This window comes from Medicago sativa, chromosome 8, assembly GCF_051527215.1.
Source record: "Medicago sativa cultivar Bolivia chromosome 8, Bolivia_mono, whole genome shotgun sequence".
Lineage (NCBI taxonomy): Eukaryota > Viridiplantae > Streptophyta > Magnoliopsida > Fabales > Fabaceae > Medicago > Medicago sativa.
In genome coordinates this window covers 29153883-29180597 of record NC_140756.1, presented here as the reverse complement: position 1 = coordinate 29180597, position 26715 = coordinate 29153883, and the positions used below count along the sequence as shown (strand labels likewise).

Genomic DNA, 26715 nt, shown 5'->3' with positions numbered 1-26715 from the left:
AGATAGGCAGACCTTTCAAAAAAAATAAAAAATAAGATAGGCAGACGGATGATTTTAGAATCAGACAAACTCCCCTACATCGATTGGAGATTACGCAAATACAACTATAATCAGATACGAGTTAGTTGAATCTTTTTTAAGCCTGCTAATATCCATGAAAGTCATGTGTTCTGGTTATAGACCACCCATGTATTTGTTGCTTCTTCTATTAAACATTTATTTCTCTGCCTTCCAGGTGTTTATTATTTTAGGCTCTCAACCGATGGTTATTGACGTATTGATTTTTTCATGCTTTGGTTTCACGAAAAAGATCAAACTTAACAAGGGACGATAATGACTCCACCTTTAAATATCAAGGTTTTTTTTTAAGAAAAATATCAAGATATTATCAACCTTGCAATTGCACATTTGAATTACTCTGAATCTGTTTATAATAATGACATCCAATCTGATGTATCAGCTAATACATACAATTCCTTAATTGATACAAACAGCTTATAATCGTTACAATACTTAACAAATCAATCCCATTTTCATTTACCAAATTATATAAAATTTTCAAGCCTTGGTTTGTCATTCGGATGAAAGAGTTTGAAAAACTATTCAATTTGGATAATTTATTACTAAAAGCCTATCCCTGTCTTTAACGGGGAAATATATTAAAAATGAAGGTTTGCAATAACAAAAAAAAAATTCGGTACAAAATAACAAATTTTAAATTATAGAGCAAAATTATTAATTTTGAAAATCAGGGTGAATGGTCCAAACGAACCTACAAATTAGGGTAGCAACATGCATTTGTTCCATAACTAAATTACGAAAAATTTAAACAATCTTGTTTTAAAAGGTCATACACATAATCATTACGAATATATACCACACTAAAAATACAAAATAACTTACAAGCAACGGTTATCTTCTCGGGTTTGCAGAAATTATGACCTAATTAGTTACATTATGACGAATGACGATGTTCGTGCTACTATAAGTAAGCAAAATAACATGACACATCAGCCCCACAAGGATGTTCAAAATACATAAGCATTCAATTGCAGATTCTATCTTCATATCTGTTTTCCCAGAAGATGAACACATTTCTAAGACTTCTAACATATCCAGAAACAAGAACAAGGATGTTCAAAATATATCACTTGTTTTGCTTAGCTACAGTTCGTTGAACAGTTGAAACACCATCGACAAATTTTGTCCGGAAAAGAACATTTGCATTATTGAACATGCCTTCCTTTAGTGACACCACAATAAACTGCAAATGAAAAGAAACAAAAGAAATTAGATCATTCATCTTATTGGGTGTAGAACTGTCAGTGGGTGGCCTTACACGAAATTTGAACAGGAAAAGAAAATTGATTCAAAAACAGTCGCACACCCTAAAGAAAGACATAACTTGAATTTACACATGAAATATTTGTGTCAAACAAAGCAAATGTTTGTATCTTGTTGATATTCTACAATTAAAGTTTGATGGTTTTTATTTTTGGAATTGAAAAATCACAAGATTGCATGAAATAAAGTAAGCCATATCAAAGTAACAAAAATGACCCTCTACCTGGGAGTGTGGAAAGTGATTTTTTATCATCTTCCCTATGTTTTGTGTGTGGCTCAAATCAAGAGCTGCATCAACCTGCAACGGATAATAACAGTTAACATTTGGATGAACCAATAATCATTGCTTCAGAAGTATAAACATGTAAATTATGTAATAATAACAGCTAATGCATTGTAATAATTTTATTCAAAAGTCCAAAAGATATGACTCAGTTAGCAGCACATGATAAAGTTATGAATGGAGAAGAACCAAGTTTGTTCCCTAAAAAACACATCTTTGAGGGGATGAAGAGCACTAAATGTAACTAAGCCATGGTTGAGGACTGATCTCATTCAAAGAGTCGAAGCATATGATGAGGACATTTTGCAAAACCGCAAGAATGCTAAAGGCCCTTATTAAGTTTGGTTGTGAAAAACAAATTATACACAAGCATTCACACAGGTAAACAGGCCAGAAGATCGCGCGTTTCAAAATGTTGAGACAAATTTCAAAACTTGCCATAATTGTTGACTTGTTGTCAACAAGCCAAAAGATCATGTTTCTTAAACAAATTTTGTCATTTTCACCACTCCTAGGTTATGGAACCAATCAGTGTTCATACACAACCCAATAGTAATACTACTTCTAGTCCCATAAATAAGAAGAAAAATCATCAAGAGGGGCCTCGTTTACTTTGCGAAAACATTTCCTATTTTTATTTTCTAAAATATGTTTATTTTAACTTGATAACAGAAGATGTGAGACTCTTGAAGTGAACCCTTCTGATGGAGAGAATGAGAATTGCTAGCTAGAGATGATGCATTTCAGAAAATAACGAAATCATTTATTGGCATTTTCATTGTTTCAAGGAAGGCCAAGTTTAAGGTGCACAAGGATGATAAGTCTTGCACCATGTACAAGATTGTTTCCACCATTGGTAGAAAAGAAACTTGTGCATGGTGCAAGAGCAATTTACTTGTGCATGTTAGACAAAGCCTTCAAGAAAATGCACGCAATTGTTCACTTCAATAGTCTATTGTCTCCTTTTTAGCAAGTAAGGATAACACAATTTAGAAAATGTTTTCACAAAGTAAACAAATTTTATAAGTTCATTCCAAATATAATCATATGACATTTAATGTTTTTACATCCACTTACACATGGGGATAGATGCTTTTCCAGTATACATGGAAGGATATCAAAGTAATTCTAACAACTAATTCATCTTAAAATTTGTGACTTTTTCTTATAATCAGTACCCCAAAAATGCCAAACTTTTAATTATATATGGAACCAGAGGCAGTATTATTCTTCATCTCTAAAACATTTTGTATAACTTCCAACCTCTCCAGCCTATCAAAAGTTGCTTGGATAAATTTTCAATCGTGTATATGTTTGATCATTGTATGTAAGGTAATAAATAGTTGGGTTAATATGTCTTTACCCCCCTGTAATTTAGGCGAGTTCCGGTTTTCCCCCTGTAAAAAGATTCTTTCGATTCCAACCCTGAAATATGAAGATTCTTTCGAAAACCCCCCTGATCCCATTTGCCACACTCCAGGTGCTGACGTGGCATGACGTGGCGCGCCACGTCACCTTTTTTATGTTCATGACGTGGCATGACGCTCTAAAAAAAATATGAATTTTCGAAAAAAATATGAATTATGTTTGACTCAAATACCATTGAAACTAGTAGACACTAACATACAAAATGTTTTGAGCAGTTTGTATGTTTTTCGAAAAAAATATGAATTATGTTTGACTCAAATACCATATTTTTTTTTATCTTTTTTTTCCGAAAATTTAGTTATTGTAAATATGATTAATCTTTTTTCGAAAATTTCAATATTGATCATATTCAAAAATTTGAAGATTAATCATATTTATAAAAATCATGTCCGAATAACAGGATACAATGTATATTGATTAACACCGGTATATAAATCATGTTATACGGTTGATTTTTTTCATTTTTCCGGTACTTTCCGAAAAAAAAATATGAATTTTTTTCATTTTTCCGGTATTGAAAAAAATCTGGAAATATGAATTTTTCGAAATTTATTAATTTTTTCCAGAATGTTTTCATTTTTTTAATTTTTCCAGATTTTATTTTTTATTTTTAAAATTTTCCAGATTTTTGTTTTCATTTTTATTAATTTTTCCAATTTTTTCAGATTTTTTTATTTGTTAAGAATTTTTTTCGTTTTTTTTTTTTTAAAAAAAAATATTTTTTAATTAAAAAAAAAATAGAAATGCCACGTGTACCCTATATAAAAAATAAAAATAATTATAGAGTCAGCATGCCACGTCATCATAAAAAGGTGACGTGGTGCGCCATGTCATGCCACGTCAGCACCTGGAGTGTGGCAGATGGGATCAGGGGGGTTTTCGAAAGAATCTTCATATTTCAGGGTTGGAATCGAAAGAATTTTTTTTACAGGGGAAAACCGGAACTCGCCTAAATTACAGGGGGTAAAGACATATTAACCGTAAATAGTTTTACCGAACTTATGATTAAAGAGACTGGATATTAAAAAAAACGAATACAATGCCAGTCAAATTTTCTGCAATATATAATTCTTAACAGAAAGGACAATTTAATCAAAATACCATTTTCCAATATAACTAAGATTCTCTGAAAAAATTACAATGAAAATCATGTAAAACTTACCTCGTCCAAGATATAAAGTGGAGCAGGTTTGAAAAGAAGCAGTGCCAGAATCAGAGAAAGAGCAAGCAATGATCGCTGACCTCCACTTAGTTCAGACAACGACTGTTTCCATACACTTCCAAATGCAACTTTAACCTCAAGACCATCAAGAAAGCTGAATCCTTCTGGAGGTTCTAACTTGGCCATTGTGCCCGGTAATAGTGTAGAAAATATGGATCCAAAGTCACTAAAGGAACAATACAATATCATAATTAAAAAATAGAATAATCAATGAATGACATTGTTAAGAATAAGAACCAACTCTCCAAAAGCTTAAACTGTTAGATGGCGGCTGCTAAATGTAGTTTTTTATCTAAAAAAAAAACAAGTCCTTTAACGCAAGAACCCTTAAGGCTGAAAGTGTGGACATTTCACAAAGTTCAACATGCTGAAATTCAATTTTTTACTTAAAAGATTCGACCTCTTGATCAAGATTCGACCTCTTGATCAATTTATCACAAAGGCACTCATACTACACTAAGAACCAATTCAACTACCAAAATTATTAAACTTTTAGGTGAACGCTTAGTAATGGTTTTAACACGTTAGCATATATATTAAGAGACCAAAATACATGAAAAAAATAAACTTACGTGTTCACTTTGGTCCAGGTAACATTTAGCGTCTCTTTCTTTTTCTCATCTAACTCTTCAATCACCTTCTTGATCTTAGACTTGTCATTCTAGGCAAAAGAAGAATAGATTACGCATTTTAGCAAGAAAGATAGAAAATGTTGAAATAGATTGAAATTCACCTCAATTATATTTTTCTTTGACATCAAGTCATTGTACTCGTCCTCTGCCTTCTCAAACATTGCCATTACTTTCTTGTTCACCCTTTTCTCAAGCCTTGATTGCGCAAAACAAAACAGAAAGGAGTGAGCATAGTAAATAAGGAAGACATCTATTTATAGTTGAACACAAAATGGTACCAATAAAGAAATCATATCTCTAAAGCAACACACCCTGATTGTTCAGCCTGAAGCTTCTCGAGTTCTTCCCTTGCTTTACGAGGATCACGAGAAGAGAAATCATAGTCAGTCCCACTTTTACCAAACAACTGTTTTTCAGAAGCAATCCATGCATGCTTCTCTATCAATTTATCCACCCTCACAGAACAGTCTTTCTGTTCCAATTCCATTCGTTTTACCTGGAACAAAAGAGAATGAGGATAATGTTCTTTAGCACTCAAGTTCTGTTGAGATTTAAATAAATAGTAAATAATTATATTTACGTTGTAAATAAATTCTAGCTTACTCTTTAAGCTACTTAGCCTAGAATATTATGTAGAAAGTTCCTGTTATAATTAAGTGAATAATCTCCTATATAATAGACCTTCCGTAGTGCTATTCAGACACATGGTTTCAGCACATGTCTCTCTTTTCTCTCTTATTCAACAAGTTCCAAGGGTATGGAAATTATTACCTCGTTTTCCATCCTCTTCCTTTCAAGATTACTCTCACTTAGTTTATGTTCAAGCTTTTTTTGCTCTTTAACAATGCCACTGATTTCCTTATCACACTGCTTCATTTTCTGACGAACTGCATTCAGCTCTGACTGAACTTCATCAAGATTATTCCTCGCAGCAGCAACCTACACCTTGGAAATTTGAGGACGCAATTCTTGCTTTAGAGAAAGAGACCAAATCAAAATAGTTATCTAACTTACTGTAGATTTTTGTTCTTCTACTTCTGAGGCAAGATTACTAATCTGTGTACTCATTGATGCTAATTGATTCTCCAAGGAAGCTTGCTCCTGGATAACAGCTTCCATTTCCATTACAAGCCTCTCCTTTTCATTATCATGTCCCTAAACCAGCGAACAACCAATTAAGTATCTTAAGCAGTGACTATTTACTTATCTTTTTACCTTCTGTCCTTCAGATTATCATTTAATTTCCTTTATATTGTTATTTAATCACAAGCACTTAAATCGTGAAATTCCATCCCAATAATTTCTTCTTCACCAAAAAATTGTAAACCATATCTCCCACTATTTTTGTCTAAAGTTCAGGACAGCGTGAATTTTTTTTGCTTAATAGTTATCACTTTTATTTTTAAGGAAGTTATTACTTGATAGTTGATTCCACAATCTTTAATATGTTGGTTTGCACAAAAACTCAAGCATGTTTACAAGTTAACCCACAAGTTTGACACATTATACAAATTGTTATTTCTTTATTAACATTGCAACATTTTATATAGCCAAAAACGTAATAAAATTTAAATGATTAAAAATAATTCTCAAATATAATGTTATTTAATATTTACTAAACTTAGATTTAACGATATGAGAATAAGAAAATTAAACGGTTTAGGTCGGAATCACATGTTTGAGATTCAAAATCCATTACTGGATTGGAGCCTTTCACATGAAATTCTCAAATCAAACACCATGATTTGTATCATGCCGCGGGTTGGGTTGGGATTACCCAAACCACTGAACATCCTAACGTTAGAATTGGTAATTATTCAATTGTTATAAAGAAGTTTGAATGAATTGTGATGTCCAAATAATAACAAATAAATTATAATATTCAAGTATACCTTTAGGTCTTTTGAAGATGACTGCATTTGGGATTTAATTGACTTTATCTTTTTCTCCAAACCTTTTAGCCTACTTTCTCGATTATTGTCATGTTCTTTGATTGTTTTCTCAAGTGATGAAACAGTCTTGACACAGTTCTCATATAAAAGTTGTTTTTCTTTGACTGCAGATTTTGCTTCTTCAAGTTCTTGCTCAATTTTTTTCACTAATTCACCAAGCTACAAAGAGAAACAGGATGGGGGTAAATGGAAGAAAGCAAAGAGAGGTAAATCACAATAACATGGACAAAAACAACACTGCAACTGCACAAACTCAAGGAGAAAGAATTTAAATACCTTATGATGCTCGTTTTGCTCAGCTCTGCTCTGAAACAATGAAAGATCATATGACTTGAGTTCTAATTGTGTTTTGAGGTCTTTAAATTTTTTCTGAAGAGGAAGAAGCTGTGTGATCTGCAAGCCAAGATACAAAGACAAAACAGACGTATAAGATTGAGATTATGCTAAAAGCTTGAAACCGTGTGCTTTAGACACAAGAAATTGACATAGAAAATGACTAGGCTCTACAAGGTTACAGAAAGTAAAAATAGCAAATCTGACTAGGCATGTGCATGGTTACAGAAAGTAAAAATAGCAAATCTGACTAGGCATGTGCATGGGGCAGTTAATGAACCACACATGATTTAAAATCAGTTTTGCAAACCAAACCAAACAATGGCAGTAACAAATGTAATATGCAATTTAGAAGAAAGAGAACAATTAGAATCAATCTGCATTTTGTTTAACAATGTCAATTCCATATCTTACAGGCTTTTCTAAATGTAAGTCTACATATCATAATGGAAGTTAAAAAACAGGTGTTCAGGGGCTACCTTTGCCTCAATCTCTGATAACCTACTTTGATGCACTGAAAGTTTTGACTCTGCTTCAGCCACAGCATGAAGTTGCCTCAATAGATCACCGCTTCCCCTGTTATAACCAACCCGTCAAAACATACCGAAAAGCATATATAACATAATATTATCTGATACAAACATCCAATAACTAATTGATGCAAATAACTAAGTGATTGCATCACTTAGTAAAGAACAAAACCTGTAAAGTAAAATATAAGTTGTCGAAATATTCTGTGATCTCCGGTTACAGTCTATTAGTCAGAGAATAAGAGATATATGCATATTGCAATAATAATTGTAACGGTGAAAAGAAGATAGAATCATACTTCCGGCTTCCCCCAGTCAGAAGACCACTTGGCTGAAATATATCTCCTTCAAGAGTGACACTTGTGGTGTGAATCTCCCGACTAAATGCCACCTATCAGACATCCAGCAAAATGCAAGTCAAATTGAGCATCTATAAAGGTGGGTGAGAATTGATGATATGCAAAAATAGACAACAAAAAAGATGAAGTGTCACAGTGGAAACAAATTGCAATCACCTATTTATATATAGAGCATTAAGGGACAATTTAATTACATTTTACATTAGGTAGATATACATTAAGAAAATTCAGACATGACATGATGAAAACATTAAACGAGACGCATAAAGTTGTTGTTGTGAACCTAGAGAGCAAAAGTGGAAACTGTATATAAAAAAATATACAGTAAGAAAATACAAGACATGACATGATGAAAACATTAAACAAGATATGCATAAAGTCAATGTTACGACAAACCCAGAAAGCAAAAGTGGAAACCGTAAAAAACATGCAAAGAAAGAAAAAGCTTACTGAATGAGTAAATGAGAATAGAGAGATCTCTCCTCCAAGGGTTTCCCCTTTTATAACTAAGCCACTACTCCGTTTTTCCAAACAAGCAAATCTGAATGCCATTCTACACTTCTTTTATATTCACTTGTTCATTTGAACCTCTTCAACTAACTAACCTAACTACCCATTATTCCTAACTAGCTACTCTTTATTCAACTCTTTTATCCAACAGTCACCCAATATTTCTACATAAAAGTAACCAATTATAAAGAGGGCAACCAAGTGCTCTAAAACTCCTACCATGGCAAGATCTAGGGATGAATTGAACTCATTATAGGTCTATTGTAGGCCGCCTTATCTTGCAATTAATTTATTCACTTACTGTTGGACCATCGAGCTATTAAATTATAAATACATAATGTGAAGAAATGCATCTAAAGTGCAACATGTAGATGCCATTAGTGAAGGGTTTACGCCTCAATGTAAAATTAAGGATACATAACTCAGCAGGAAAATCAGGTGTAGCTTGTTACCTCCTTTGCAGCATCGACAGTTTTGCAAACAAAGGTTGAGCCAAAGACGTATTCCATTGCATTCTAGAACAAATAGGATACTTAGTTAGCTAAAAGCAAGTTCAAAATTAATTTAAATTAAATAAAACTACAAACATTAAAATTAACCAAAATTTCCACGGAAAAGATTATTAAAAAAAATTAAACGACATAGGAAATGCTTTCATTACCCATCTAAGCATCAGAGACCATAAAATTAAAAAATTAAAAACTTTAAAAATATGTGTAGTAAATGTTATTATAAAATAAATAATTGGAATTCAAAGAAGCAAACCTTCAATTCTTCTTGATAACCAACCAAAGAAAGTGCAATTTCGGCATTCTCCTTGCCCACCTGCAATGAAATTAGCCAAGGTCCTCAGTAAAGCTAATTAATAATCAAGACATGGTAAAATAAAATTAAAAAATACAGATATAAATTGCAATCACCTACCAATCTAACAGCAGCTTGTTGAACTCTTGAGGGAACAGTATAGGATTGTATTTTGTTCAGAGGTATAATTGTAACTCTTTTTCTAAGTTTGCCATTCTGTAGTAGCTGTTTTCCAGTACTTTCTGTGTCAACTACAACATTGTACAACTTTCCACCAGCTGTAACCTGAAAATGGTCAAATGCAAGTCATTAACGTCAGAATTTTCATTTATTAATTCGGATATAAGTTGTCACGTTGTCAACCTCTAGGGCAGTCACGGTGGACCTATCTTTCACTTTGATGAGTTTTGCAACAACACCCTTCACCTTTGACCTATCAAAGTTCTTGACAGGATCAAGGTATGAAAATTCAACATTAGCCAAGTATGCTGAGAGATTGCGTATTTCATCCTTCAACTTTTGCACACAACCCCTCTCAGATTCGCGCTCCTGGAAGGAAATTTTTACAATACTTAAATGAGACTTGTGAAACTCTTTAGATTCAAAAGAAACTAACATGAGAAAAAACAATCAAACCTCTTGCAAAGCTTCCATTTCACCCTCTTTGTAAGGAAGAGATTCCAATCCTGTTTTGATATTTTCAACATCCTTCCTTCTAGCTTTGAGCTCATTTTCCACAGAAGTAGCTTCATCCCGTTTTGACTTTAATTGATTCTTTTTCTCTTTCAGTTCCTTCTCGCAATGGCTAATTTTGGTTTTCAGCTGTTTCAATTCTGTTTCAGCACTCCCAACTGCTATCTTTGCATCACCTAGTTGATCCTCTAAGCATTTTTCCTCGTTGCCGCTGCTCTTGCCAGCTAAAACACCCTGTCAATAGTTTTGATCAATTGGATAAATAAACACCCCAATATAACAGAGACACGCAGATAGACAACATAGATCCCAATATCATTAAACCAGCACATGCTTCCTTTACCTGATATTCCTTTTCATGCTCCTCCAGGCTCTTTGAGAGCTCCTCAACTCTACTTTTCAAATCAGCTGCTCCTTCTTCAGCCTTTTTAATGGCAGAGGCCTTCTCTTCTACAGATTGCTTCAATTCTTCAATATTTTTAACAATCTTCAAAATATCAAGGTTTGAAGTCCAAATATCAGGTTCACAAAAATGGAAAAGTTTTAAACATAAATAGCACAAACGTTTTTAAAAGACAGCAATATTCTTGAAATTGAACAAGATTGAATCCATAACATCACTAGCATACTTTTCCTTTGTTGACTTCTTCGCTCCTCAGAGTGTCTTCTTTATTATTTAGTACAGACGTTTCCTTCACAAGATTCTGGGAAAGTTCATCTACCTTATCCGACAGAGATTTCATTTCACCGCCCATGCTTGCTTCCTTCTCAGCAGTCAACTGAGCTATTTTGGTCTCCATTTCTTTAACATCCACCATAGTTGTCTTAGCCATGTCATCAATCTCGGTTATCTTGGCTTTTACTTGTTCCACCTCAGAAATAGCATTGTCTTTGATAGTCTCCGCTTGAACATACTCAAAAGCAATACAGAATCTTCTCAGCCTATCTAACTCAGCGTTACAATTAGCCCATTGCATGTACTGCGTCCTTTCTTTCCTTAACTTCTCCAAAGCTGGAAGTATCTCCTGATCAAGAAGCTTGTTGATCTCATCAACCTTACTCTGCTTCTTCTCAAGAGTTTTTAGAGCAGCCTCTTTCTTTGTCTCATACATTCTTGTCCCCGCAGCTTCCTCAAGCATAGACAATATCTCTGGGGGTTTCATATTTAAAACCTTAGTAATCCTTCCTTGCATTATGAGGAAATGTGGATTGTTCACATTTAGTTGTACGGAATGGAAAAGGTTTTGAACTTGACTAGGCTGCGCAAGTTTCCCATTTATCAAATACTTGTTCCTACCTCCAACCACAATCTGCATTGCACCCCATCAAATTACATCACATAACATAGAAAATGAACCAGTAAACCAATCCAAGCATAAGCTAAACCTAAAACTCATAACGCTTATAATTTTATTTTAAACTATCTATGTAACCATTCAATGAAGCAATCTAATTTATTTTAAACTATCTATATAACCATTCAATGAAGCAATCTAAATCTATGTATTTGTAGATAAAATTAAAACAAAAAATTGCAAACACAACTTAAATCCCGTATGTTACAGATTCTTAAAAAAAATGAGAATCTAAAATAGTCTAAAAACTGCTTCAAACAGAACCTGTGTTGATAAGCTTCTCATAAAAATCATTTTCTTTAATGATTGATTTAAAAAAAAATATATATGATTTTTGTTTTGGTAAACAAACACAAAACAACTTATGCTTTTCTGTAAAAAAATCTCTAAATTATTGAGTATCAAAATCATTTTTTTAATAATATGTAACAAACGGTCCTTAATTTCACTTGAAAAATGACACTCGAGCAGTGACCTATGTAGCTCTAACACTCCAAATCAAAAGTGTGTCCTCTGTTTGACACATTTTCAATTTATAGTGTCAGATGCCACACGACGACAATGAGTTGGTTACACATGCAGTTACATTTAATAGATTTAATTTTCTTAAATTATTACTGCTGTCATATCCGGTGACGTGTATTTGACATTGCTTCATAGAAAGTGACATAAATCAATCAAAACAGCTACTAAACTCAAAACCCACAATTCCATTTCATAAAAATAGAAACTTTAAAACCATAAAAAACGCAATTTATTAATTCAAAGATAAATAAAAAAAGCAAACAAAAACCTGTCTAGTAACCGCAATCTCGAAATGGCCTTCATATCCAATCACAACAAACACAACAATTTCTGCTTTTTATAAAAGTCTCTAAATTATTGAGCATCAAAATTATTTTTTTTATATAATCTGTAGCAAATGAACCCTTGATCTCACTTAAAAAGGACGCTCAGGCAGTGACCTAGCACCTAAACTTCAGATCAAAGGCATGTCCGTGCTTCCCACGGGTGACAGAAAATCACTAAAATGACTAAATCTATAAAATTAATCTCTAACTAAATTATTGAAAATCAAAATCACCTTTTTTATAATCCGTTACAAATTGACCAAAAAGTGACATAAAAGCAATGCAACAGCTACTAAACTAAAAACCCACAATTCAATTTCATCAAAACAACATAAAAATCCAAACTTTAAACCAATATAACCACAATTAAACTATAAATTCAAAGATTACCTGTCTAGTGACTGTAATTTCAGAATGAGCTTCATACCCAAGCGGACTGCGACCCCTTTCAGAATTATCAAACACAATTGAAACAGTAGCTTTGGTAATCCCCGCTTGACCTTGCTTATAAACAAGCTCTTGAAGATTAGAACAACGAACCTGTGTCAAATTGGTGATTCCAAGAACGAAGCAAATGGAATCGAGAATATTCGATTTGCCAGAACCGTTTAAACCGGTAATTGCGTTGAAAAATCGGTCGAATCCAGGAACAACGGTGCGTGTTGCGTAGGATTTGAATCCTTCGAGGCAGATTTCCTTGATGTACATCGTGTGTTAGGGTTTTGGAGATGGAAACCCTAAACGGTAGCGTTTTGGTGGTGAACGTTGTGTTATGTTGCAGAGAGAGAGAGAGTGTGTGATAATGGAGAGTTTGAAGTTTTGGTGAGTTTATTGAATTCAAAAATCATGAAAGGCGGGAAATTTTCGCCAATTTCAAAACGACTACGTTTGGGTGAGCTTGTGCAGAAATGAAATGAGCTGGTCAACTGGAAGTGAACGTAAAAGTTGGCCAAAAACGGTCTTTTTTTTTTTTTTTGAATTAAGGCAAAAACGGTCCATACCAGTGTTTTGAATTTTTTTTTTTTTGAAATTAATTAACGAGATATCGGTGGTTTTGGTCCTTGAATGTAAAACAAATAACTGAGGTAATTCTTTAATGTGTCAAAATTTTAAAATTGTCATTGATTATTCAAAATAGTCTCTTGTATTAAAATGATTCGTCGTTAATATTGTCATGTTAGTTCTTCAATATAACTGTTTATTGTCATATTAGCCTCTACAAGTACTTACTGTTGTAACGGTACCAATATAAAAAAAGTTAATGTCAACATTGAGAGACTGCTTTAACGTCAAAGACTATTTTGACTAACGAATTACACAATCAAATACTATTTTAAAATTTCGATACATTGAGAGACTAAAATGACTATTACCCACTAATTAATAGAAGAAACAAAATAATAGTTTGCGTCTCCGTAAGCAAAATTCAGTTGGTGGGGATATTGTTTATATATGTTGAGGTTGGTGTTTAAACCTTGAATTTCTACACTTGTTTGTTCACCTTTAAATAGTCTTATAGAAAGAAAGAAAATAGAATAAATATTTGTCACTTTTAACGTAAACCACATTATAACCCTTAAAAACCTCTAAAGTGTGTATATAATGTTGATTTTGAATGTCTGATTAAAATTTCTTCAAGCTTATAGCAACATGCATTAAAATGCCGACTTAAGTGGATAGATAGTCATGACTAGCCTTACTGGCTTTAGAATGATACGTTTAAAAAGAGTGTGTTTGAAAGTATAAACTATCTTTTATAAGTTTGTGTCACTTGCATGGAAGTGGTAAGTTAGTCAAAGTCTGAAAATGGAAATCTAAGCACCCTATCTACAAAGGCATGTTCTCTGTAAATTTTAATTTTAGCTATTGTGTTACTTGAGGAAGCTAACAGTTTAAGTTTGGGGATGTGATAACAGGTCGTCTTCATTATTTTTAGCATATTTTTAAGTCAGTTTAGTAGGCAACTTAGTTATTATAAATGAGTTTTAGACCACTTGGTGACTGCTATTACCAAAGGGGAAAACATTATCAGACTTGATGTGATTACTCCTGCATTATTGTCTCATTCTTAAAGGAGACAAAATACAAGTGAAGGAACTCAAGGCAATGGTATGTATGTGAAGGCGATTTAAGATCGTGGGTAGCACTGGGGTAAAGCCGAATATGGAAAAAAGAGATCTAAATCAAAGAACGAGAGAACAACTTAGTGCTTTGGTTTCAAATTGATCGACCATTGAAAGATGGATTGTCCAAACAAAACAGAGCTCATCCAATTATGCAAATGTGGTTCAAACCGACAATTTTAGCAAGTGCATAGATGCTATAAACAATGGAGGCATGCGAACGATGAATGATGTTAGATATATTCCATAATTAGGAAAGAATTTGATTTTCATATGTACTCTACATGCAAATAGTTTATCCTACATATCTAATTGAGATGAGGACATTAATTGTTCATTGACTTTGATAAGAGCAAAGAGGATTGCTTGTAACATTTACAAACAGTTAGAAAGTGTTGCTGTAGGTGATATTGTGTTAGTTGAGTTTCATAACAGTGCAAAACTCCGACACATGCGATTGGGTCATCTCGATGAGCATGGAATGACGGAACTTCATAAGAGAAATCTATTGAAGAGTGTTTGCACTTGTAAGATAGATTTTTGTAAGTGATGTGTACTTGAAAAATAGTTTCGTGTTCGGTTCAAAACCAGAAAGCACAAAAAAAAAAAAAAGGAATCTTAAACTATGTTCATTATGATGTGTAGGGTCTGCCAAAGACTCCTCCATGGGTGGTTTCAAGTATTTTGCGACTTTCGCCAGTGACTTTTCTTGCAAAGTTTGGGTGTCCCCTTAATGTGTTTCATAGATTAGGTAACTGAATTAGTTGGATTAAGAAGCTCTTGAGTCAAGATTGAATCCTTAATGTGTTTTATTTCCATTGGAAATGCAACTTCGTTATTCATTGTTTGGGTAAATTAGGTGCTAAAAACTTTGAGAGTTTAATCATGTTAGATACAACCCTCTGATGTATCTTTCGTACTACTTGCTAATGTACCAGACATATCTTTTGTTAGACATTATCCTACTTTAAACTTTTTTGTCTGGTGCTTCTATTAATTTTTTTTCTTATGTTTTTTCTTTTCTCTTTTTGTATAAAAAAATACACATTATCCAAAAATGTCATTCTTCATTAAAATTTAAAGTGATATTAAAAATAATAATATCACTTTTTTTTTTGTTTTTTTGTTTTTTTGGAATAATAATATCACTTTACATAAACTTCAACTTATATAAACCTTGTTCATACACAATCTCTAACTTACAAAAGAGTAATGATATTTAAACATCATTAATTTAACATGGTATAAGGGCATCATATAAAAATACACCTAAAATAAGAGTTAATTTTATTAGTGAGAAAATTATTGTTAGACCAAATGAGAACCGTATCAAAATAACTTTTCCGTTTACAAAACAACTTAAATTTCAACTTACACAAACACGTAAACTCCAACACCACATAAACTAGGAGAATAAATAATCATTGCAGTCCTTTAAAATTATGATGTTCTCATCAATTTAGCCCATCAATTATAAAAATACGCTAAATAGTCTATACACTAATTTTAATCCATCAATCTAGTTTTTAATAACTTTGAAAGAGCAAATGATAATTCATGGACTATCTTGATTGATTAAAAATAATTAATGTACTAAATTAATGAGAGTGAGATAATTTAAGGACCAAATCGGTGATGTGTTCAAAAGTAACAGTATTAATCAGTCTTCAACGCACAAGCTGATCCATTTTTCACCAAAATGAACATGCATCAATATCCTACAAAGTACATGTAACAATACACAAGTAACAATGACAAGCTTCATCAAATTCTTTGTTTATTTGTCATCCCCATATATCTTCAATATACATCCATTCTAAGTGGACACATTCTACACGTTGTGCCTGCCTATGGCACAAAAGTCTGCATACTGATAGAAAGAAGTTACACTCACAAGTCACATTCAATGTTAGGGCACTACAGTCGCTCTGGTTAGTGGGTTCGTGTGAGGTGCTTGTACCTCGCCGGAGGTAGTGGATGGGTGTTGGTGTGGTTTAGTGTTGTTTTTGTGTGTTACTGTGTCTTTCGTGATGTGTCTTGGTGCTGTTTTTCATATTTTTTCCTTTTTTGTTGTTTTTTTTTTTTTTGTTATTTGTGAAATGGAGTCAATTTTGTGCGTCTAGACATGTGTTGAGTCAACAATGTTCTTTGTTGGTTTTTTTTTGTTTTTTTAACAATGTCTATATGTGCGTTTGGTGCAAGATGGAGTCATCATTGTTGTGGTTTCTTTATTGTTTTGATTCATCTGTTTGGTCTTGACTCGACGGTTGTTGCTCGAAAGGGTTTGGCGTGTAGACGCTCCGTGTTGGCAGTAGTAGTCATTCATGTACCTTCAGAATTTTTTGGGTTCTTTTTTGGGTTGTGTTCGTGGGCTCTTGTTGCTTTTTGGCTTGGTTGTTGTTTACTCCGGCGTCGGACACCTACTCCTTGTCACCGGCGGTTGCCTTTTTACGATCTGGGTGTGTTTCCACTTCAAACCGGCGTCGCTGCCCGTGTTTTGTTGTTGGGTTTCATCTTCCTCTTGATCCGTGTTTGTGTTGCTGTCTATTTCTTGGTGGGGTGGTTTGGCGGCGTAGTTTCTGTCTATGTCGTTGGTTTGTGGGTTTATTCATCGTGGCTGCTTCTCTGGAATGCTTTGGTGATGTTGATGCTTTCCTTGGAGACTTTCAGCCCGACTGTCTTGCTCTTGTGCTTATTGAACAGTGGTGGTGATGCGCGGTGGTGATGTAGTGGTGGTGGAGGTTATTCAATTGTGGTGGGGGTGGTGTGCGTGGTGGTGGTGAAGTATGGTGGGGGTGATGATGTGTGGTGGTGGTTGGTGTTTTAAGCGAGGAGGTGAGTGCTTGTTGGGGTGATTTCCTTTAGAAGCAACATCTGTTACACAAGTCCATGTTCGTCGTCGCTAGCCTTGTTTGTGCTTTTTGGGTGGTTTAGGTGTTTACGGAGTTTGGAGGATGCGTGTCACGCTGTGTTGAGCCTTTTCCTTTTGATTTGTTTGTTGTTTAAACTTCGCATGCCATGTCTTTCGTCTTACATATTGTGTGCTGGTTTTAGGTGGGCCGGTTCATTTGGCTTCGAGATCGGGAGTCGGGGTCTAGCTGCAATCTTTGTTTGACTTGATTTGGTTTTTCTCTGGTGTACCGAGGGCGAGGGGTGCCCTGCTAATTTGGTATTATAGTCTGGTGGGCCGATTACTTTTGATTTGAGATCGGGAGTCAGTTCTTTGACTCAAGTTGGTTTTTGGGCTTTATGTTGTGCTCTTTCGGTGGTTCAGAGGTCGCGAGGTTTGTGATAGCTGCATGATCCTTCGGTTAGGTGCTCTTCGAAACGTGGCTCAGCTTGGGTGTTGGGGTCTGGGAGTTTTATTTTGAGGGTGTTCTTTGTGGGTGAGTAGTGACGATGGGCGGTGGTGGATACCGTGTTTACGGTGCTTGTTTTTTTTTGGATTCTGTTTTAGGTGGTGATGTGTTTTGGTGGGTTTATCTTCAGGGGTGTTTTTAGGTGGTTATGGTGTACCGTCGATATGCGACACCATTTGTATCTTGTTTCGTCCATACCTTGCGTCTTGCGGGGATGTCGTTTAATAATATTTGACGATTAAAAAAAAATGTTATGGCACTACACATTCACACAAATTACATTAACGAACATACAGTCAAAAAACATTTGACTTTAGAAACTTAAAACACATTAACTTGCCACAAATTTCTACACCCTAGAATTTTCTTCCACTGTTTTGTCATATTTCGTGATTCTTCATCTCCGTTTAAGCCATGTCACTGTTCACATATAACATACACGTACATATATTTTGAAAGTGAAATGACCAATTTAATTTTTTTTAGTATTAGTAATAAATGATACTTCATCCCTTTCACAATACTTGTCCATTTTGAAGAAATTACACATATTAAGGAATCAAATAAATGTTGTCATTTTTGATGAAATTCTTTGTGCTTTTTCTATAATACCCTTACTCATTTATTATTTCATTCTATTATTTCTCTCTCTAAAATAAATAGGTAAGGGTATTATTGATAAACCGATAATTAATGTTGCATTGAAACTTGAAAGTGACAAGTAAAATGAAACAAAATAATTCTCCAAAATGGACAAGTATTGTGAAACGGAGGGAGTACAAATTAAAGTTTCCCTAAAAAAACAAAATAAAGTTAGGTAGGGGTATATCTTATTTGCTAAAAGATTGCAGAAAAACATTTGATATATTAAGACATAGAATGAAATTGTAATTTTTTCATTTTTTAACCTTAAATATGTATGACTTTAATGTTTAAAAAACGTGTGATCTTTGTCGTTAAAACTAACTAAAAGTAATTTAATCCAATACAAATAGATGAGCAATGCAAGAACACTTAGATATAAAACGGTTAGTGATCTCTTATCAATTAATCAGAAATCATAGTCATATTCATTCTAAAAATATATCAATATTGAAAAATTTAAAAGAGAAATTTAACATCCATTTCAATTCTACCTGACTCGAGAAATTAATGGTTACCCTTCAACTAAAATACACGAGTTCACACAAACAAAAAAAAAGCAATTTCAATTATTAATTGTGGTTGCCTCAGACAATGACAAGAAGGCACAAAGAGGAGGACATTTCAATGCACAGTTAGAATCTTCATACTTACGTGGCAGTTGCTAGGCCAGCTATGCCACTATGGAAGTTAAACCATACAAAACACAACATTCTACATTCATCATCATCCATTTATTTACGTAAATCTCAACAATTTCTAACACAAACTCAACAAAATGGAGTCTGAGAAAATTGGAGGAGGAATTGTGAAAGTGGAACCAAAACCCAGTAATGGTTTCACTTCAAAAGCTGTTGATTTGTTAGAGAAGATTATTGTTAAGTTGTTTTATGATTCTTCACTTCCTCATCATTGGCTTGCTGGTAATTTTGCACCTGTTAAGGATGAAACACCTCCTGTTAAGGATCTTCCTGTTAAAGGACACCTTCCGGTTAGTTACAATCATTGGTTGTTTTGTGTTGAGTATGTTTGTTAGGGTGTTTTTTTTTTTTTGTCATGAGTTTGAAGTGGATGATCAGATAAAAAATTTACAATTTTGATGCAGTAATTAAGTGTGTGTTTGGTTATGTGGTACTGTGGTAGTGATAATTGATTTTGTTAAATGCTTTTTTTAATAAAAAAGTAAACTTAAATTTTGCCCTCCGATGATATAATGAGTCAGGGACTAATTTTTTTGAGTATGAAAATGTTGGGGACTAATTTGGTTTTTTTACTGAATTGGACCGCACGGAAAATTGCGAGGGATTGAATTGGGTCTTAAAAAATGAGTTTATTTAGTTAAAAGTGAGGTTAAGGTAAAACAATTTATGTTTGGAAGCTTTCATGTGAAATTGAGTTGAACAATGAATTTGAGTGTAAAAAAAACACTTGCATATAAAAGCTACTAATCATAAGTTTAAGATAGAATCAGAATCAGTTTTAGAGGCAAAATCAATTTAGAATTGAAAACCTCCAAGCTTATAAAAATCAGTTTTAAGTTTTTTGAATTCATGTTTGGCTCTCTCAAAATGAATCCAAACATGCACATAGTTGCAGTTTTTATACACTAGAATGAATTCATGTGTTACTCATCATTTAATGAGCATTTTCCTTAAATAAAAAGTTTTACTTTTGCTTCTTGATGATAATCTCTATGTGTGTAATTCTTATATGAGGTTCACTATACTGAGTGACCTTTCTTTGCTAAAGTGAAAATTGAAGAAGCTGAAATATTGGAACTTCAAATATGTAAAAGATTTTATAGGTTTGGATGTTTTCAAGTAATTTGTGCAAGGCTATGGATACAAGGTTTAAGCAAGTCTTAATCTCAAGCACTGAAAAGGTCATTCAGATTGAAAATTGAAAGCCGAAAACTAGAAATCTAGCCAGCTATAGAAAGAACTCTATATTAGTTGGTTTATAGACACATTTTCCCCTTCAGCCAGTGTTTATAGATTTCATGAAATGGTCTTGTGAAATGTGATTATAAGAGAACATACAGCCAGTAGACTTTCCTCATATACAAATACTGTAGAATAGTCATGCCTATCTTTCAGCAAGTTCTTCGATTATTATAGTTTCTTTTTGTTGTGAACTCAGACAACTCCTAAAGCAATTCTATTTGTGGAGTTGTCGAGCATTAAATTCACACACCTTTTGAGCAATATCAGGTCTTGCTGCTCACTATTTGCCATATCATGTTTATTGCAGGATTGTTTGAATGGAGAGTTTGTTAGGGTGGGACCAAATCCAAAGTTTGCTCCTGTGGCTGGATATCACTGGTAAAGTTTGTCTCATTTTTTGGTGTGCTTTGAACAGTATATTATTAGACCTTGCAACAATGTTATCAGTATATTGATTTTTCTTTTACTGTATTTAGTTTTTATAGAAAGGTCTGGTATAGATGTGGAGCTATTTTAGTGTATTTAGTTTTTATAGAAAGGTCTGGTATAGATGTGGAGCTATTTTAGTTTATCTGAACTGAAAATGTTTTCATAAAGTGAAGTTTTATGCTCATACGGTGCTTTCCCTCTATGTTTTTGCAGGTTTGATGGAGATGGGTACGTGATATTGGGTTTTCAAAAATTAAAAAATTCATAATTTTGGTATCTAGTCTTTGAATATTGATGTACGCATCAATTAATTGCAGAATGATTCATGGTTTGCGTATCAAAGATGGAAAAGCTACATATGTTTCCCGCTTCGTGAAAACTTCTCGTCTTAAACAAGAAGAATACTTTGGAGGCTCTAAATTTATGAAGGTATATAAAGAAAATAAAAGTATAGAAGCTTAGTGAAGAATATACTAGTGAATAGAAATGTTTGTTTTATACTTGGAAGATAAATGCGTCTTCTTGTATGCCATTTTCAGATTGGAGATATGAAAGGTCTATTTGGACTGTTAATGGTTAACATGCAAATGTTGCGAGCTAAATTGAAAGTAGTGGACGTTTCTTATGGACATGGAACAGGTAACTTTTGCTATGTAGTTTTTTGTCAAATTCAAGCTCCTAGGATTTTCTTTTATATTTAGCAACTTTTTCAGTACAACTGAAGTATATTTCATAATGTGTTGTATATCATGTGCAATTTGAAGATTACATTGTGTTCTATTAATTATTGGCTTTCATTCAGTCTTTGCAATTTGCGTCCAATATGACAAACATGATTCTTATTCCTCTCTCAATTTTTAAATTAGCCCTTCATTTTCTTCTCTAAAATGAATGGCGAATTTGTTAAATGATGATACAATGCCTTGCTGGTTAATGATACATGTTTTCGTGAAATCTGGCTTTTAATTGGGAATACTAAGCTCTTGTATATGAATTAAAATATGAAACTAACTTGTGCTCATACGCTTACGGCTACCAGCTAACACAGCTCTTGTATATCACCATCAGAAGCTTCTAGCACTCTCAGAAGGAGACAAACCTTGTGAGTACTTTTCCTTTCTTTTTAACTTATCTAAAAGATATTAAACTTATTGATTATATCTGAAATGCCATCAACTGAATAGAACATAAGAGTTAAAAAGATTCATCAAGTTCAGGTGTATCCTTCAGCCATTATATGATATTAAGCAGCAAATTTTTTTTATTTTTTTTCCATCTCTCATGGAAAAATCAACTTCAGTCCAATTAGCGACTTAATTGCAATGTTTTGAAAACCAGCTGAATCAGGTTGTTCAACTGGTCGAACCGAAAACCGGCCAGTTCGCCGGTTGGTCTGATATCAGTTACACAGTTTGATTGAACTAGTTTGAATCGGAGTTGAATCACGGTTGGTTCTACCAGTTTTCAGTTTTTACATTTATTTGTCACACGATTCAACCGTGTTTGAACCATCACCAGGAGGTCTCACTGTTTTGATCTTCGATCAGGTTTTTAAAACATTGTTAATTGATAATTGTATCACAATACTCGACTAGCAATAATTCTATTTACCTCTTCTACTATGATACTGAAGTGGTCTCATTTTAAATTTTGCAGATGCGATCAAAGTTTTTGAAGACGGTGATTTGCAGACACTTGGCATGCTAGATTATGACAAGAGATTGGGCCATAACTTCACCGCTCATCCAAAAGTTGATCCGTTTACTGGTGAAGCCATCTTTAAATTAGTGATTAACTTGAGTGATGTAATGAAATCGTAATTCCAATCCAATAAATAATTTTTCTGTTTGCAGGAGAGATGTTTACATTTGGATATTCACATACACCACCGTATATCACATACAGAGTAATTTCAAAGGACGGTTTTATGCATGATCCTGTTCCAATAACAATATCAGAGCCAATCATGATGCATGACTTTGCTATCACAGAGAATTATTCAATATTTATGGATCTTCCTCTGTACTTTAGGCCAAAGGTATTGTTGGCGTTTCTGTTCATATGATCTGACTAAAGATTAGCTTGTTAATTATATCGTTCAACTATACCAAGCTTAATTTTGAAACTCTGAAACTGATCTTGTTTATTTTTGTTAGTCGTATCACTTGATGGAAATTAAATGAATCTTGTTTATTTTTGAAACTCTTCAGGAAATGGTGAAGAATAAGACACTGATATTCTCTTTTGATTCAACCAAGAAAGCTCGTTTCGGTGTTCTACCCCGCTATGCTAAGGATGAAAAGCATATTAGATGGTTCGAACTACCAAACTGCTTCATATTCCACAATGGTATGTTTGTTTGCTTTTGCTTCTCCTTAATATAATATGTTGATTGATATTCTAATAATGATATATAAAATTCAATGATCCGTGAAATTGAAGAGTCCAGAGATTTTTTTTTGAGTAGAGAGGCTAGTACATTGTTCATTTTATTTTAATACATAATAATGTCAAAGTTGAACATAGGTTTCAGTAACATCATAACATGCAAACCAAGCTTCAATTTGTGCTCTAAATTCTTTAATTCTGATGGACTTGCCCATTTTCATCTTTAATATGATTCTTTTTTTACCTTAGCCAATGCTTGGGAGGAGGAGGATGAAATTGTTTTGATCACGTGCCGCCTGGAGAATCCAAATTTGGACATGGTTGGTGGAGCTGTCAAGGAAAAACTTGATAATTTCGCAAATGAGCTGTAAGATGACTCGTTCTTATATGCAATTTTTGGAGCAAATTTCACCGGACATTATTCTATATTTACAGTATTGAATTCTTTCCAGGTATGAAATGAGATTTAACATGAAAACCGGTGAAGCTTCTCAAAAGAAACTATCAGCATCTGCTGTAGATTTCCCTAGGGTGAATGAAAGCTACACTGGCAGGTAATATTTTTCTCCTCGTGTTGAAAATTAGGGTAGGACAAATACTAAACTTGAAAATTAGGGTTGAGCATGTTCTAAAGTAGGATGGATCAATCTTGTCCCACACTTGAGTGTAAATGTTGACCACACCAAAATCTTTAGAGCAGAACCCGGAAAAGACCGAATGGTATTGTCTGATTAAACCGTATCTGACTCTAAGTAGGACGAGATCAAGTAGACCCGAAGCATAAGCTAAATAATATTATATGACAATCATGTATCAATACACGAAAGAAACATAGTTCATGCAAATAGTAAATATTTCCTTATAGGCTATGTCCTTTCACTATTTTATATATGATGTTGGAAAAATAAATAATGATATATCACTCGAGTATACAATTTAATCATTTATCAATTCGATAGTTCAAGTTGTTATTTTCATTGTCACCTTATTTTTTCTAACGTGCTTATGTGAAAATGAGTATTACAGTGCTACCATATGTACTTTCCTGTCTAATTGTATTTTAAGATGGAGTCACTCAAAACAGTAATTAAGTTTATGCATGTCTATCATAGCCTATGTTTATTATTTTCATTTCATCAGGAAACAACGATATGTATATGGGACCGAATTAGACAGCATTGCTAAAGTTACTGGGATTGTTAAATTTGATTTGCACGCCAAACCGGATTCTGGAAAAACGAAGCTTGAAGTTGGAGGAAATGTTGTGGGTCACTATGACTTGGGACCAGGAAGGTTTGGCTCTGAGGCTGTTTATGTTCCACGCGTCCCTGGCACCGATTCAGAAGAAGATGATGGATACCTGATCTTTTTTGTTCATGATGAGAATACCGGGTATCACCTTCCTCTGTACTCACAACGACTTATATAAATTAAAGTATATGCACTGTCAGTGTAAATAAAATTATTTTACATTGACAACCAATCATAACTCGCCAAGACAACAAATAATTAACCGCTTCTATTTTAAAACAGTAAAATATGATGTGGCAAATTGAAGAGCTGTGATTGGATTTCAATGTAAAATAACTATACATTGACAATGCATATCACGTAATCTCTTATTTTTATACGCACAAGTTTCAAGATTCAAAATCATTGTGTATGAGTATTATGACCCGTGTAAATCATGGTCAGTTCTCTATGTTAATCATTATGGCATGGCTGAGTATTATGAATGTTGCAGGAAATCATTCGTGCACGTCTTAGATGCAAAAACAATGTCAGCAGATCCTGTTGCAGTTGTAGAATTGCCTCAAAGAGTTCCATATGGTTTCCATGCTTTCTTTGTCACAGAGGTTTGTATTACTTCATATGGCTTATACCTACATTACATTTCTCCTCTCTATTTCCTTCATATTACCGTGAGTGTTCATTTAGACTGATGAAAATGGATGGAATGAATCGTTCTATTATTTGAATTGTTCAAAATAAGATGGAACATAACAGAACATGATGAAATGCATTCCATCAAAGAAATAATTTGCTTTCATTTGATCTTAACTCAATTATAGATAGATTAAAGGATTATAGATAGATCAGTATTTGAATCATTGATGCATTTCTTTAGAAAAATAGTAACCGAGTATGGTTCATTCAGTCATATTTGAGCATTCAACTGTTTCTCACTGATTCCTTATACCATTACCACTTTCTGCTTTAAAAATTGCTTGCATTTAAGATTTTTTTCTACGTACACCCTGAAATTTCCGGTTACACCCAAATTTCATTAAAATTTACAGATAATATCAAAATTGTCCTTGTGCATTTTATTTTTCAAAACCCCTTTTTCATCTCTCACTCTAAATGTTATTCTGCTCTCTCACAAACATTCTCAATGAAATTCTGCTTCTTCAATGATCATTTTATGAGTTTTAATGTTTTTTTTTCTTTTCAATTTCTTTTTGTCATTTTGTACTTGGAAACTGTTCTTCCATTCTCTTCAACTCACGTTTTTTCTTCTGTTTTAAAGGTATAATGTAAACTCAGTTTATGTACACTACAGTAAACTCAGTTTACATGACTTACGTAAACTCAATACATATTTTTTTCTCCGGAGTTTATAGTATAGTGTATGTAAACTAGGTCTGCGGTAGTGCATGTAATCTGAGTTTATGTTCAATTTACCTACACTTCTGTAAACTCAATTTACATGACTTACTTGAATAACACAATGGACAATTTATTTTATTATAAGGGTATTTTAGTCATTCTGAGGTGTAACCCGGTTTTATTGGATGTGACTAGAAAAATTCTACATTTAAATGCATGCTGTTAATTTTTTGTATGACTCTCTTCACAGGAGCAACTGCAAGAACAAGCTAAACTGTAAACATGTGGATAACCTTCATTGCACTGCAGTACCTCAATCTGTGCACAGATCTTTATACAAATCGTATAGCATCTGTGTGGATATTCTACAATGCAGTAGAGTTTCTATTTTATATTATTTGCAAATTCGAACAAAACAGAATGAATATGTTTGTTTATTCCTCCTATATCTTCTTTTGTCTTTTGACACACTGATATTTTATTTATTATGCCTTCAAAATACCGTCTAAAGATTAAGATTAAAGGATTATATTATATTTATTTTACTTGTTAGAGAATTATGAGCCCGTCTAATTCATAAAGTAGACCTTAATGGACAAGATTGATTTTGTTTTTGCTTACTAGCCATGTCTTAACATGATTAAGATCGACATCTTTTCGTAAAAGTGCACAAGACATTGATCTTGAAATACTTTAAAGACATTATCAAAATTGTACCAAAATAAAAAAAGACATCAAAATATTTTTAGATTCATACAAAAGTTTAAACAATAGAATTCAAAAGTTAAAAAAAGACACGAAACCTCATTTTTATTTCTCAGAACATTTATAAGCACGAGGAATAATTTTTTTTTTAACTTTAAACATAACTGTTAATGACCATGACCATATACAAAGGTGAACAAAAATTTACAGGTACATCGTG

The 26715-nt window shown here is 33.4% G+C and overlaps 2 protein-coding genes across 2 annotated transcripts; one reads left to right on the top strand and one right to left on the bottom strand.

Moving 5' to 3' along the window:
• Nucleotides 1-785: 785 nt before the first annotated feature.
• On the bottom strand, nucleotides 786-13097 carry LOC146898185 (structural maintenance of chromosomes protein 2-1-like). The gene is made up of 20 exons (XM_085738522.1): nucleotides 12687-13097; nucleotides 10720-11400; nucleotides 10434-10577; nucleotides 10034-10324; nucleotides 9761-9946; nucleotides 9518-9682; nucleotides 9359-9418; nucleotides 9046-9108; nucleotides 8024-8115; nucleotides 7674-7770; nucleotides 7138-7254; nucleotides 6802-7020; nucleotides 5924-6064; nucleotides 5681-5848; nucleotides 5221-5405; nucleotides 5011-5104; nucleotides 4850-4938; nucleotides 4218-4443; nucleotides 1568-1642; nucleotides 786-1264 (listed from the first exon to the last, which is right to left on the bottom strand). Exons 1-20 carry the CDS (start codon nucleotides 13002-13004, stop codon nucleotides 1148-1150), a joined length of 3528 nt encoding a protein of 1175 aa, XP_085594648.1. The 5' UTR covers nucleotides 13005-13097; the 3' UTR covers nucleotides 786-1147.
• A 6084-nt stretch (nucleotides 13098-19181) lies between these two features.
• CCD1 (carotenoid cleavage dioxygenase 1) lies at nucleotides 19182-26333 on the top strand. Its single transcript, XM_085738521.1, has 14 exons — nucleotides 19182-19411; nucleotides 20671-20741; nucleotides 21006-21020; nucleotides 21110-21221; nucleotides 21332-21431; nucleotides 21832-21894; nucleotides 22449-22559; nucleotides 22646-22830; nucleotides 23003-23141; nucleotides 23430-23547; nucleotides 23633-23734; nucleotides 24321-24572; nucleotides 24925-25036; nucleotides 26041-26333. The coding sequence occupies exons 1-14, from the start codon at nucleotides 19199-19201 to the stop codon at nucleotides 26068-26070; spliced, it is 1623 nt and encodes a 540-aa protein (XP_085594647.1). The 5' UTR covers nucleotides 19182-19198; the 3' UTR covers nucleotides 26071-26333.
• Nucleotides 26334-26715: the final 382 nt, after the last annotated feature.

Excerpts from the sequence above, each read along its gene's own strand:
- LOC146898185 (XM_085738522.1), bottom strand. The coding sequence starts at position 13,004 with ATGTACATCAAGGAAATCTGCCTCGAAGGATTCAAATCCTACGCAACA. Across the intron at positions 5,406-5,680 it reads GGAAGAGGATGGAAAACGAG|GTAAAACGAATGGAATTGGA; the intron begins GTAATAATTTCC and ends CTTTTGTTCCAG. Across the intron at positions 1,265-1,567 it reads ATCACTTTCCACACTCCCAG|TTTATTGTGGTGTCACTAAA; the intron begins GTAGAGGGTCAT and ends TTTCATTTGCAG.
- CCD1 (XM_085738521.1), top strand. The coding sequence starts at position 19,199 with ATGGAGTCTGAGAAAATTGGAGGAGGAATTGTGAAAGTGGAACCAAAA. Across the intron at positions 21,432-21,831 it reads TTCTTATGGACATGGAACAG|CTAACACAGCTCTTGTATAT; the intron begins GTAACTTTTGCT and ends TACGGCTACCAG. Across the intron at positions 23,142-23,429 it reads CTGCTTCATATTCCACAATG|CCAATGCTTGGGAGGAGGAG; the intron begins GTATGTTTGTTT and ends TTTTTACCTTAG.